At 43.6% G+C, this 15,135-nt stretch overlaps 1 protein-coding gene across 2 annotated transcripts; it reads right to left on the bottom strand.

Moving 5' to 3' along the window:
* Positions 1-11,765: 11,765 nt before the first annotated feature.
* Positions 11,766-14,513, bottom strand: LOC310834723 (uncharacterized protein). Of its 2 annotated transcripts, none has more exons than XM_083718887.1 (2): positions 14,422-14,513; positions 11,766-14,169 (listed from the first exon to the last, which is right to left on the bottom strand). In XM_083718887.1, the coding sequence occupies exon 2, from the start codon at positions 14,164-14,166 to the stop codon at positions 12,001-12,003; it is 2,166 nt and encodes a 721-aa protein (XP_083575013.1). In that variant the 5' UTR covers positions 14,167-14,169; positions 14,422-14,513; the 3' UTR covers positions 11,766-12,000. The 2 variants fall into 2 exon arrangements, with proteins under 2 accessions (XP_083575013.1, XP_083575014.1); XM_083718888.1 differs by lacking the exon at positions 14,422-14,513 and adding an exon at positions 14,391-14,411.
* Between the last annotated feature and the right edge of the window lie 622 nt (positions 14,514-15,135).

Genomic DNA, 15,135 nt, shown 5'->3' with positions numbered 1-15,135 from the left:
CGAGTTTTTCGTCTTGCGAAGCACGGTTTCCCATAGGAATGCATTGAAAATCAATCAATGCGTTCCTATGGAAACCACCTTCAGACCAGGTCCGGGGACAGTCTGTCCCCTGACCTCTTCTGAAGGCCGGCGGGGGGGGGGGAAGTCTTTGCTTCCCCTCCGCCTGCCTTCCCGGGACAGCGGAGACTTCTCCGCTGTCACAGGGCGATCTTAAAATGCTGGCAGGCGGCATGTTGGCGGTGGGGAGGAAAAACCCTCCTCCCACCACAAGCCCGGGAACAGAGGAGAAGCCCTTCGCGCCTTGTCCTCTGTTCCCGGACCTCCCACCGCAAGCCTTAGGACAGTCCGGGAACAGAGGAGAAGGCGCGCTGCGCTTCCCCGCTGTCCCCGGAGATTTCCCTATGGGCTTTCGTCTTGCGAAGCAAGCCCATAGGGAAATTCGTCTTGCGAAGCCGCTAAAAAATGGAAAACCCTTTCGTCTTGCGGGTTTTTTGTTTAGCGAGGCATTCGTCTTGCGGGGCACCACTGTATTTAATTAGATGCCTTACCTGTCCTTAACCATAAGGTCCTAGAGCCAGCTACATACAGCAGTAAGAATACAGTATTAAAATCAGTTATAACATTTGATCAATTGGGTTTGGGTTTGGGACTGAAACTGCCTTGGTAAACCTAGTGAATTAAGCCTGGATGAAACTCTTTGGCTCTGCTAAGCATCCCCAGAGAACTGCAGGCCCTAGGGTTGCTGTCAACTGCTAGATTCCACAGAACTCAGATTCTACTGTGGTTTAAATGCCATGGCTCATTCCACTGCTCTCAAATGAGTGTTTTTCCTTGAAACACATTGAACTACAATAAAAAGTTTTGCATCAGTAAACAACAGAGCCATTTCTCTTATTTCTCCTCTTTATTTGAGGTGTTTCCCCCCTCCCTCCCACCCCTTGCATGTAGGACAAATGGAGCATTGTCAACCATCATCAATGAAATCCTTCTGCAATGCAATGTGTATTAGCACCATACAAAAATTAAAGAGACATGGCTCTGCCAACAGACATGCAATCTAATAAAACACGACATACAAGGAAAGGGAATTTAGAGGGAAGAGAGAGAGTAGCTGTCAAACATTAATCATGACAATCATGAAAGAAAAGCAAGGGTTAAAATATGAGTTTCCCCAGTAACTTCTTAAATAAAGGAAGAGACCAGTTGGATCAATGCTGAAAGGATGTTCTGGGCATACAGAACAGAGATAAAAAGAAGTGATCCAAATAGCAGCATGTGAGAGGTGAGGATGAAAAAGAAAAGTAGAGACACAGAGAAGAAGAAAACAAAGATACAAAGTCATAAGAATGAATAGCACAACCCTAATTGTGTCTGTCAGAAGTAAGCCATACTGAATTTAATAGGGCTTGCTCCCAGATAAGTGGGGTTGGGATTGCAGGCTTGGGCCCTTTGCAAAAAGAAAAAAGAGAAGGAAAAGCTAGATGGAATTTGATAAGGAAGACGGTTGATACAAATCAATATATAAAGGGGAAAGACAATCAACCCATAAGGAAAAGAAAATGAAGCGAACAGGAGAATCCCATAGAGACAGATATTAAAGGCTTAAGAGAATAAATGAGAACACTAAATGAAAGAATACTCAAGCAACCAGTTCTACAAATAATAAGAGACTGAATTAGGACTGGGTCTCGACCATTTTTCTTTCGATAGTCTCCTGATTTGGGTGGGATCAGCTTGGCTGAATCCTGAAAGCAGCCGCACCCAGTTCTCTACCTGCAAATGAGGTGACATTTGGGGATGACTGCTTGTGTCCAAACCCTGCCCTGAATACAGACTTAGATTCCCCAGGAAGTCATCCTGGGAGCTATATGCCAGAGGACATCTGCTGAAGGGGATGTTGCTGCTACCACCCCCATCTGCCATACTTCCCCATCCTACATTTTAGCCAATTCAAGCCCATCTTCAGTAGCTGGGGGGCATCATGAAAGATAAAGAAGCCCTAAACGGCCTCGGTCCAGTATACCTGAAGGAGCATCTCCATCTCCATCATTCTGCCCGGACACTGAGGTCCAGTGCTGAGGGCCTTCTGACAGTTCCCTCATTGCGAGAAGCCAAGTTACAGGGAACCAGGCAGAGGGCCTTCTCAGTAGTGGCACCCGCCCTGTGGAATGCCCTCCCACCAGATGTCAAAGAGAAAAATAACTACCAAACTTTTAGAAGACATCTGAAGGCAGCCCTGTTTAGGGAAGCTTTTAAGGTTTAATAGGTTATTGTATTTTAGTGTTTTGTTGGAAGCTGCCCAGAGTGGCTGGGGAAACCCAGCCATATGGGCGGAGTATAAATTATTATTATTATTATTATTATTATTATTATTATTATTATTATTATTAGGGGCTGGGGCCAGACACTCTCTGTCCCCACCTGTAATTTGAGCAGTAGGTTAAACTGAATGGCATGTAACCTGAAGTGTATGTAACCCGAGGTACCACTGTATTTTTGTTTTGTTTTGTTTTGTCTCTCCAGCATTCAATTGTTGTGAACCACCCTGAGATCTATGAATAAAAGGTGGTATGCAAATTCAATTAATTAATTAGTTAACAATTCAGATCAGATCTTCGTCTCCAATTTAGGAGAGAGAACTCCAGGGTCAAAGAGAGAGATCCAATCTTGGACCATCTTGGACCATCCCACTCTGCCACCAGTGTGGTATAGTGGTTAAGAGCGGTAATCTCGTAATCTGGTGAACTGGATTCATGTCCCCGCTCCTCCACATGCAGCTGCTGGGTGACCTTGGGCTAGTCACACTTCTCTGAAGTGTCTCAGCCTCACTCACCTCACAGAGTGTATGTTGTGGGGAAGGAAGGGAAAGGAGATTGTTAGCTGTTTTGAGACTCCTTAAGGGGAGTGAAAGGCAGGATATCAAATCCAAACTCTACTAGTTTCTCTGAAGTTCTGACCCAACCAACATCCAAGCTCCAACATTTGTAGGGCACAAAGGGGATATTCTGGGGGTGTTCTGGGAAGTGGCTTGGAACTGAGAGTTGTAGCCAATGAAATTCTGCTAGCATAAGGACTTCTCCCTGCAGAACAATGCTTCCTCTCCCTTCCTCTGTACCTCTACATTGAATATTTTGGTCGAATCATACCTGTCTGCTCCCCATGCACACACATTATGTTTGCAGTCTTTGCAGAATCAATGCTTCAAAAGGAATGGCTATTGGAATTAGGAGGAAGGAAAAGTTGATACGTTTTTAACAAAAGCGGAAATGAGGAGCAAAAGAAAGTGTTGTCAAAAATAATTGCAGAACTGCAGACTTGCTGCAGAGAATATGGCAGAGAGAAGGACTATAGTCAGACAGAAGAAGACAGAGAAGGTTTAGGAAGAAAAATGAATCTGTTCAGTTTTCTGCATATTGATATTTGGTTTATGGTGAGACAACCATGATGAAATAGCCATCAGGTAGTACTTACACATTTTGAAGGACAGAAGAAGAAAGAGGTGGAATTTAAAGATACAACAATGCAACTCAATATACCTCACCTAAAATCGATACAAATGAAGAAATAATGAAACTGAAGGGAAGAAAATATATTTGAAAGCAGAACGTTGAGAGACACCGATAGCAAAATGGGGCTCGGGAAAGCAAGCCATTAAAAGAAACCAAAGGAGTGGTTAATGAGATTAGATCAAAACCAAGAAAAGAGCAAAGAGAAAATATAAGACAGTGAAACACAGAAGAAAAATCCAGAAGGATTTGCCTAGAGAAAGAAAATTATGATTTAGGGTAAAATTAATAATTTTTAATCTAAGAAAGACATTTCCCCAGCAGGAAGAAGAAAAGCAGTCTAGGATAGCCATAATCAAATTGGTTTATTTCTATACAATATTTGTGCTCAAGACAGTAGCTGTTGGTTGGGCAGGTCTGCTTAACTGGCTTCATATTACCAGGATCACTATCAATTCCTGAGAAGGGAGACTTTGCGCTTGTCATCTGAGACCCTTCTCTATCTCTCCGCTCCCAGAGAGGTTCAGAGGGTGGCAACAAGAGACCTTTTCTGTGGTGGCTCCCCATTGTGGAATGTTCTCCCCAGAAAGCTTCATTACATGTCTTTAGACACCAGACAAAAGCATTCCTCTTTTCCCAGGCCTATGGCTATTAAATAATCTATGGCCCATATTTTTTAGGAAATTCACATTCTGACATGGGTTGCCGTACATCCAGATTTTCCTGGTCATTTCCTCCTGTACACTGCTTGTGTGGCAACCCTAATGTATGGTGATCCACAAGTAGCCCAATAAACACGTCACTGTTGTTGGCGCCTGGAAACAAATGGCTGTCAGGCATCTGGCAGTCTACAGGAGATGGCTGATGGTCTGGATCCATCTCGGTAGGTCACAAGTTGTTCCAGCCAGGCTTAGGTCCTCTCATGATGCAATGTGGGGAAATTTATTTCGGTGGAACAGTTGTTGCTGCTTTATTTCCCACACAGCTGTCTTATAGAGATAAACTGGCACCTTCAGTTTGGAGAAACAAAACAGACACAAATTATATGTACAGAAATTGCTTGCAGGTAAACAGAAGGCTTTGGAAAGCCTTCCCTGCCGAATAATCTTTGAAGGCTTAATCGCCTCTCCATGCATCCACTCACTGTCGAGAGTTGCCTCTTTCCTCAATCCCATCCAGTGCTACCTATGAGATAGCTGCAAGCAAAAGTTATTTTCATGGTAAATTGGAACATCTTTCAATGCATCAATTAATTAATTAAACTCATTATTAAATACAGAACTAAAAAAGCAACAACACAACAACCACTTTGCCCAGCCCCTTGCTGCAAGACACTCCTATCAACCTTCTATATTACACAGTGAAGAGGTTTGATGCCTTACCTCCCTATGGAAGGCTGTAGTCGCAGGGGAAAAGAAGGGAGTTCTTGATCTCTCATGAATTGCTGCTCCTCCATAAAGAAAAGTCTCACTAGTATAAAACTAGATTTCAGGGGGAAAAGGTTTCTTTCCAGTGTTCTTCAGCCTCATGTCCCCAGGCATTGTTGGGCCTCAGCTCCCATCATCCTTGACCATTGACCATGCTGGCTATGGATGATGAAGGTTGTAGTCCAACAACATCTGGGGAGCAAAGGATGAAAAACACTTCTATTCTAGCCTTCTCCCTCACATGCTAGTTTTCTGATTAGAAATGATACAATCCAAACACAGGTTTATATCCACGTTTTGCTTCTGTTCATTCATTCAGCCTTTACTGGCATAATTCAGACAATAAAATAATAATAATGTGTGTGTGTGTGTGTGTGTGTGTGTGTGTGTGTGTGTGAGAGAGAGAGAGAGAGAGAGAGAGAGAGAGAGAAACATCCATAAAACTTTGGTAATTCAGACATATTAAACACATAAAACTTATAAAAGACTCAGTATCCACCATTAAGTAAAATTAAGTTTTAAATTTGACTTTAAAAATCTTGGCTAAATATCCTGAAACAATCTCAGTAGTTTTGGGTATGTCATCCCTTAACAGATACTGGATTACAATTTTTTTGCAAGTAGATAATTTCAGCTTCAAATGGGGCACCAGTAGGTCTCTCCAAAGAATGTCAAAGAGAGGACCTTACCTCTGTTAAGGAAAGTGTTTAATGGGTTGATTTCACATGAGTGGGTAGTGCTGACTCATTCCCCACAATGCAACTGTCTGAATCTGGTAAAGCGTGTTCTCCAATAAATGAGAGCACGTGTTGCGGTGTGGGCCACCGGGCCAGACCTCTTGTTGCCAGGCAGGTTAATAGTTGTTGCCTGGCATTGTGATTGGATAACCGGGTTGCTGGGGCAAATTGTATGTTGCAAATTGGGTGGGTGGGACCATGGTCTTTAAATATTGGTGCACTCTGGTTTCTCTTTCTCTTTGCAGAGTGCATCGGATCACCCGCCCACCCGCCCTCTTTTCCGGTTGACCTTGCTTTGCCTGTCATGGGGTCGTCTGCCTTGGCGCAGGGGCCTAGTAGGAATTTTGCCATTTGGTGATTGGCTGTGCCATTTGGTTTTTGCCTACTACTCAGCAATTTGTCACAACTTGTAAGGTTGCGGTTAGCCATTGGTTATAATATGCTGGTGGTGGAGGGGTCAGGCTGGGCATGCCCCTCCCATTGCGCTGAAGGGAATTCTGTTAAAGGAATCCTGGGGCTTGCCATGATTTCGTCCAATCCCTGTCATGGGACCAGGGCCGCCCAATCCCTGTCATGGGAATCCTTGTCATAGGATCTGGGCCGGCAAGCTTTCGGGGAGCTGCTGGGGTGAGCGGCGTGGGTCCGACGCTTAGCTCAAATGACCCCCAGTTTGACTTTCTCTTCTACTGGCTACCGATCGGACCTCGGGATGTCAGTTCTGTCCCAGGCGGGGGGACAGATAGTCATAACCAATGTCTAAACAACCACTCACTGATTTTGTATTTTAATAAAGTTGTGGCCAAAATAGTGCCCAAAAACCAAAACTAAATTACGTGTTATGTGTGAAGTTATTTGAGGGGTGGCCTGGGGACCTACACACACAACTATCTTATCTCTGTGGCTGGGCAGAATTCACATGCAGCCCCTTTGTAGATAAGGAGCTTAAAATTACAGCATTCAGTGCTGATAAAATGTGGGAGATCTGAGCAGAGAGCACTGATTAGAAGAAAATGAAGCACTTTGCAAGCAACTGCAAAGACTTTGAAAGCAGTTGAACTCAGGACTTACTGTCAACTTTGAAAGAGCAAGAACCTGAAAGCAGAAGTCTGCTGAGCAACTGTTTCACATGGTGAGCTTAACCACTTGACTGAAGCTTCCATGGTGTATATATAAAGAACATACCCAGCAACCTCCTTGTGAAACCTGGACTTTAAAGAGCCATTGAACAATCACATTTTGGTGGCACTGATGACTTATGGAAGTCTAGTGAACCATACGCCTTATCAACATATATTATGCTATGAGGAACTGGGTATAGTACCCTCTGGGTGTGGGATGTGTTCCTTCATGACTGAAAGAAATCAAAACTGATGGATCCATCCATTCCTATGACTCAATAAGGTGCCTAGTTTGTGTCAAGCTCCTCCTTAAGCTTAGTCAGAGGAATTCCTCCAAGGTTTCCTGGAATACTTGTAAGTGAGTCACTAGGCAGCCAATACTAATGAACAGAATTAAAATTCAGTTTAACTCTGGAACTCTTTTATTTTTAATTAAAGTGTGGGGGACTCATACTCCTCTCCTTTGATATGTACCATTCACTACAATTTAGCCAGCCTCTATTCAGTTTTAATGGCATGGATTTGATGCCGCTTAATTTGGCTGCATTTAATTCTCTTTATCACTCCATTTGCTTTACTTTTCTACATCAAAATGTTTTCATCAACCTCTATTATCATTCAGATGATGATGTGAATGGTCGTACAAATGAGTTCTGTGTTTGTGTGCCCGTTGGTGTATTCAGCGCTCTGGGAAGCTCTGAAATGTATTTAAGTTTTGAGGTGAAACAGTTGTACCTTTAAGAAGAACATTTCAATTAAATCTTTTTTTTCTTAAAAAGAAAAAAAAGAAGCTGCAGAGCTGAGCTGAAATCAGACAGCTTTATTTTATGTTTTCGTTAGCAGCATTAGTAGAAGAAAGAAAACCACTCAGCCTCACACACAGCAAAGTTGCATTTTGCAATTTATTTACCGCAACAAGATAAGCTCTGTTCTTGTGTTCAGAGGCAATGGTGTAAAAGGGTGTAAAGTGGAGAGACATGAGTATGTGTGCATACCCTGCTACCAATGTCCTCTTATACACCAGCTCCACCACAGACCTTCCTGCAATAAGTATAAATCCCATCCCAGCAGCCCAACACAACATGGATGCTATCAGGGCTTTATTTCAGCTGAAACTCACTGGAACTCAGGTACAGCACCTCTCAGGTGGGCACCATTGCCATTATAAGAGAACAAGGGAGTTCTGGCACCTCTTTTCCCAGAAAAAAATAGCATTGGTTGCAAAGTATTGAGCCTGGCACTGAAAACAGACATGCTGCCAGCCACATAACTGTTATATCTCAAAGAGGGTTGTTTATTTGTTAGTTTATTTATGGGGCGGGAGGAATCATGTTAAGACCTTTCTTTTTTAAGAAAGAGAGCCAAGTTTGTATTTATTTTCCATAAATAATGCAAAAGTAGCATCAAATTCATTTAAGGGAAGCCAATCCTCCCGCTAAACCGACTGTTAATCCTTTGGCACCTCTGAAAATAGCAAGTAAATCCCCTGTTTCCCAGTCACTTTACCTAATTAGCCAATCTACTTCTGAAATATATTTCTCTTAGCTGTCCTAATCCGCAAGTGGAACAGATGGTGAAGGTTTTATTTGAGGCTAATTATTCATTAAAATAATACGTGTTCATTTTGCTGAAATATTTTTATTTTTGTTGATTGCATGCAAGCTAGCAAATCCATTAATAAATGAATAAGATTCTTAGCTGGGGTCTTAGATTGGTGTTTTTTGATCCCACTACATTTTACTTGATTTTGATTTTTTTATGTACTATATTAATGCTTATTTTTTTTATTAAAAAAATAGTATGCTGCTTTTGGATATGGAGTGGGGCAGGGAGGTCAGTGCAATGCAAGCAAACTAGTAGAGCCATTCCAGTGCTCCTGCCCACGTGTTTGCACTGCAACTACCTCCTCACTACCTTGCCCCAAAGCAACAGTGGTCCACCTCCATTGTGCCTTCACAGCAACTGGATAACCACTTCTACTGGAATGATAAAAGGTAAAGGGACCCCTGACCATTAGGTCCAGTTGTGACCGACTCTGGGGTTGTGGCGCTCATCTCGCTTTATTGGCCAAGGGAGTCGGCGTACGGCTTCTGGGTCATGTGGCCAGCATGACTAAGCCACTTCTGGTGAACCAGAGCAGCACACGGAAATGCCATTTACCTTCCCGCCGGAGCGGTACCTATTTATCTACTTGCACTTTGACATGCTTTCTAACTGCTAGGTTGGCAGGAGCAGAGACCGAACAACGGGAGCTCACCCCGTCGCAGGGATTCGAACCGCCAACCTTCTGATCAGCAAGTCCTAGGCTCTGTGGTTTAACCCACAGCACCACCTGTGTCCCTATACTGAAATGATACCCATCAACAAAATCACATAGGATACCCCTGGAAATCAGAATCTAGTGGTTGAGGACAAATGGGACCATTTACTACAAGTGTGGTAGTTAATTTATATGACACATTGTCAGGAAAGTTGTAGGTATCACATTATGGTGAGGTGTTGTCATCCCCCCCCCCCATGTGCGGAGAATCAATGAAGTCCAGTCTGGGCATTCAATCTTCAAGTTATTAGAAATGCATAAGGGAGATGAGCACATTAGTTCCACTCCCTCAGTCCCTGTCCATGCCATCACCCTTGAGATAGAAGGCTGAACATCTGCAGCAGAAGACCAACTTCTGAGGAAGAATGGGAGGACTGACATCACATGCGTGACATTGTGAGCATGGCGTCCCGACATTGTGTACATGATGTCAGGACATTGGAGAGCCAGGGGGAGGAGCCAAACACATCAACAGCCTGGTTTCAGTGGCCGCCAGCTCCTCCTGCTGTTGCCACCACCAGAGAGGAACTGCTTCCCCACTCCTTCCTCTCTGTGGCAGGAGGAGGAGGAGGAGAAGGAGCTGGCCACTGAAGCCGCACTAGTCCCAGCTCCATTCTTGAACTCCTCTGCCCCTTTTGAACATTGGGGGGACTGGCTCCCTCCCAAATATATTGGGGCCCCCAAAAAAGGACTCAGCCTCTAGGACAGCAGTTCTCAACCTGTGGGTCTCCAGATGTTGTTGGACTACAACTCCCATCATCCCTGACCACTGGTCATGCTGGCTAGGAATGATGGGAGTTGTAGTCCAACAACATCTGGGGACCCACGGGTTGAGAAACACTGCTCTAGGAGATAGTGTCCTTGACCTGTAGCAAGGGGCCATCTCTTCCCCTGGATGTTCTCAGCACAATGTAGAACCTTGATCTTCCCATGGTTCCAAACAAAAGGTGATGAAACTGGTGATGGAAGTAGACTCACCTCTACTCTCCCTTTCATCTCTTGAGCCTTGAATGTCTGGAGGACTCCAGAAGGAGGAGTTTCTAGCTTTGTCACCTAGGTTGTAATACTTTAGCAACAGGGAGTTTAATGTAAAGTTCATTGAGATGGAGGCCATTGAAGTGAGAAAATGTTTACATGTCAAATGGACTGCTACAAATAAGCCTTTAATTTAAAATTAAAGTAGTAGCTGTTAAAAGTTAATTACAGATGATTAAGAAAAGCACATTAGTTAGCAGAGGAACTATGCTGAATCCTGCTTTCCTTACTGTTATCTCAGAATTACACAGGGAATAAAGTGAACATTTCTTGATTAAAAATTGATGGGTTTAATGATAATGCTCGAAAAGAAACCGCCAATCGCTAATTCGAATTATATGCATCATGAGATCTAGTTATCAAAATCCACAAAGTTCTGTTCTCATAAACATTCTGCTTGAAATCAGCCTAAGTCAGGCGAATGGAACAAACTCCACTTTAGGGTGGAAACAGTTGACTAGGAAACATCATGGTACCTGCATGACAAAGGAACATAGGAAGTTGCCTTCTGCTTGATCAATCTGGTGCAGTCCTGTCCGCATTGATTGACAGGGTCTCTCCAGGATTTTAGACTGAATCTCCCCACCCCCATCTCTACCTACAAATGCTAGAAATTGAAAGTGGGACCTTTAGCAGTTTCCCCAAAATACAACTTTAAGTGAAAGCTATCACAACATGAAGATATGGGAACATTTGGCTTTCAGCCACATGATAAACTCACCCCAGCAATACAACCCATGCCACTTTTGCTGAATGGAAAAATGATGGAATAACCTTGCTGAGTGATAAATAGTAACACAGCTGCTTCTCTGGCTCCTTACACCCAGCGAGTGCCTCTGTATTCAGAGTTATTTGTTCTCTGCATATGGAAGTTCCACTTAGCTTTGGTGGATGTGAACCATGGTAGCAAAGTGGAACTTTTATATCTACAGGAGAAAACACACTTGTGACTATCAGGTTTAGGGGACAAAAACCATCCATTCTTTGCAAGCTTTCCTAATGATCTGGTTGGCTGCTCCTGGAAACAGAATGCTTAAAGATAGGAACAACAGGTCCAAGAGCCAAATATGGCCCTCCACACCTCTCAATCAGGCCCTCAGAATTCACCCCAGGCTACGCCTCTCACTGACCCTGCTTTGCCACACAAATGCTTTTGTCCGGATGGAATGTTTCCTTGAATTTGATAATGCCTCTTGCTTGGCTGGAAGCCTGGAAGATAGAGAGGGGTGTGCAATACAGCCTACTGTACACAAGCAAAATTCTGAATTCATTGCTACACCCACTTTTCCTCTGGTTCCACCCACCAGTGACATGTGACCCTCAGAAGACCACTCAGCCCAAAGTGTGGAACGTAGAAGGGATGGAAAGGTGGATGACCCTATGTTCCCCTCCTGTGATTCCAAGTCACACATGATACGAGGAAGACCCTTTTCCAAGAGGTCAATTAAAACTTGAGCCTCTTTCCAAATGGAGTACCATTGACAGTTTTAAGCAAGCATATGTTCATTGCAATTTAATTTGATATTTTTGTTTTATGTGTGGTTTATTTAAAAAAAATTATCTGCCCCCAAATCCTGAGAAGGTTTGTGATGGACACTGAACTACAAGTACACCTGAGTATATATATATATATGAGACATTTATTTTGTTCCAATAAGGCAAGATTCACACTTGGAGAATAACAACACATTGTTTTCCGTTTAGGCTTCTCTTTTCTGACTCTCTTTTAATGAGGCTGTTGCCTCCCACTATTTTATGTATTTGTCCTTGTTAATGTTCAGCTGTTACTTCTGCAGCCTTCCCTTCATAGCTTTCTTTTGTGCTATTGGTGTTGCCCTGAGATCTGCAAAGATGCCTTTAGCTATTCAGATCCTTCGGGAAATACTTTGGCCCTCCCCTTGAATGGGAAGGCTCCACGTGATGCAATTTGTGCCTCCTTTTCCCGCCAAGTTTATCGTAGGGCCCTCTCTCCTGCCCTACTACAGCAAACCTGCCTCTGGGTCTTCCTGCGCTCCTGCATCTCTCTGAACAATCATACCAGCCTTTAGTGAAACTTTCTTGAGAGATTCTGTGTTCTGGAGGAAAATATGATCTCTCTCTGGAGCTAGGCAGGAAGGTTTGACTGTATACTCTGGCTGGCACACCCTTGCAATACAATGGGTCATCGTACCTGTATCTCTCGCAGTCTTGTCTATAGTAAAGGTATCTCCAGCCTGGCTCACTGGGGACCCTGTTTCTCAAATAATCATAGTCTTTGCTCCTTTGTTTTCTAAAGTGAGTTGAACTCTGAGACTTGGACTTGCTTATGTCTCTAGCTACAAAGCCCTCGCTTCTTAATGGCAGGCTGCTCCTTAATAGTAAGCTCATATCTCTTGATTTGGACTTTCTTGGCTCTCTTCTAAGTCTCTTATCCCTGGAATAGTTTGAATGGTGCTTTCCTTCATGTGGATGCCTTGCTCTTCCCCTTCCTCCATGTTTTTCCTTGGGGGAAGAATAGCCTTCTTCAAAATTGTATTCCATATCCCTCAAAGTGCACTTTTTAAAGATACCCTTTCGGCCTGGAGACAATGTTGCATGCCTCTCTGAAGATGAGCTTTTCGAGTGACCTATGGGGAAATCCAGATCTGTCCATTTGGTTGCTTCTTCCTTTGCAGAGTTGTGCACAGCCACCAGGCTAACAACATCATCATCATTAAAGCTAAATGCATTGTAATCTCCAGATCCTAAGACATTTGGAGAATTCTTAGAGACTTCAGTGTGCTTTGAGCTTTGGGTGTGGACAGGACGCAGTTCCCCCATACCCTCATCTTCCTCTTTGCATTGATGAGACTGGGGGTGAGATAATGATCCAACTGGTTGTGTTTTTTTACCGATCTTGATCTTCATAAAACTGTCTGGTGTCTGTCTCCCTTTTTCAGTATCACTGTTGGACAAGTCCTCTAAATCGTTTCCTTCATCATTCGCGTGGGATATTCCATCTGTTCCAGCAAACGCATCAGTTAGATCTTTCTGTGAAGTAGAATGTAAGCATCCTATGTTCCTGTCCTCTACTTCACCATCAGTTTTGGGTGCCTCTTCATTATCATGCTCAACATCTGAAGATGCGGAAGAGGCGGAAGAGTTAGAATCTTCCTGCGCGAAAGCAGGACAGGCATATGAGGAATTCCAGTCGTACTTCTTCAGGTTGAAGGGGGACTGCACAAAACTGATGAACTCATGCAGGAAGTGGGCTGTGAATTGACGCAAGTGAGGCCGTAGCAGGTCCTCAAAGTCCTTGCTCTGCAGATCATGCTGAGTCATATTGTTGAGGATAAAGTTCAGTAAGGTATGAATCAGTGGCCTCTGATTGCCACACAACACTTTTAATTCTCGTTTCAGCCATGGAATCAATCTGTCAAAGCATCTTGGGTTTCTTCTGAATAATTCTGCTGAAGGAGTTCGGTTGAACTCTGGATTTTTAGTGGTTTGGACCTGGATGCCAGCACGGTATAGAGCTTTCCTGAAATGAATTACAGCTTGGGTTTTAAATTTCCCAAGGCTGATGACTTCTATATTAGCGTGTTTCTTTGTGACTGTGAACTGTTTCATGAGCTGGTAAAGATCCTTCTCTCTCTGAGACTGTGTTCCTTTAACTTCCTCATCCAATATGCCATTGTCAGGGGGTGATGCAGGTCTTTGGGTGGAAGCTGATGTGTGACCTTCCCCACAACTAGAAAGGGAGGCGCACTTCAAAGGCAGAACATATTCACACAATGCACCTCTGGTGTTTACAGTGTGGAAAAAAGAATAGAAATGCTCCTTGCACAGTGGGCATATCACTTTCTTCCTTGACCACTTCTGGATACAGTCAAAGCAGAACCTGTGATTGCAAGGGTTCAAGTAAGTTGGGTCTCGGATTCTTTCCAAGCACATGGCACATTTTGAGTTTTTAGCTGTATCTGTTGGCATTCTCCTACCTAAAGAACCCCCACTTGAGGGTCTAAGGCCAGTTCTTGGCTTACATTCCTTATTCGGGGGTCTCATGATCTGAAAGAAAGCACACAGAAGACTTAACATAGGCAGCAGAACACATATACTCCCCCTACCATAGAAATCTGATCGTTCCCCAATGCTACTGGAACCTAGACTAAAGAATAAATTGGGCTGGATCAAACATAAATGAGGGGAGAAATGGAGGGCATCGGGTTGGAGAATGCTGCTTTGCACTAAGCAAGTCAAAAAATGCACTTCTTCCCTATATCCCCCACCTTCCATTGCCCCCAATTCACTTCTGCTCACCTCTTCCAAGTTATTATTTCTAAGAAGGTACTTGGTTTCAGCTGATTGTTCTCTTTCCCATGGAGACAACGTTCAATTTGAGTAAACAGAACACACTGAACATTCTAGCTATGAGCTCACTATGCAGGCAGACAAAGGATCCTTTTTTCAATCCTTGCATAAGATGGTGCTTATGAACCCATTGAAGGCGGTGGGCTTTAAACATCTGAACTATGAACAGAATTGCAGCCTTACCTATTAGGACCCCTGTTTAACTTATTGCTAGCATGTTTGGGCCACAGTCAACCTGACACTCCTGCCATTGCATTTGCACTGCACTAACCTTCATGCAGCTTGCCAGTAAGCACCGGTAACTCAGGAGGTCAGGTGAACGCAGCCACTCCACCATGCCATCCACTACTGGAAGTCTTCATGCTTGAAGTGCCTGTTTTGTATTTCAGTTCTTGCCTGTGCTATGTTGCTTCAGACCCCAGGAGAGGTGATGCTGGTGCAGGAAAAGGTCATGACAATTGTGGGCTCCTTCCATCTCACCTTGGCCTTCCAGCACTATCAAAAAACTTGGGAAATGAGCCATTCTTCAGCAACTCTCATCTGGCTTGTTTTAGAAGGTGCCAATCTGTTACTCCTAGGGCCGAAAACTCCAAAGCTTGTCAGTTGGTTTAATTAAACACGACACCCTATTTGCATTTGGTGAAAGTGGTTACTACTTAGCAT

Source organism: Podarcis gaigeae, assembly GCF_964106915.1.
Source record: "Podarcis gaigeae genome assembly, chromosome: 17".
Lineage (NCBI taxonomy): Eukaryota > Metazoa > Chordata > Lepidosauria > Squamata > Lacertidae > Podarcis > Podarcis gaigeae.
The sequence above is the reverse complement of the archived record's forward strand: the minus strand, read 5'-3'. Positions and strand labels throughout refer to the sequence as shown.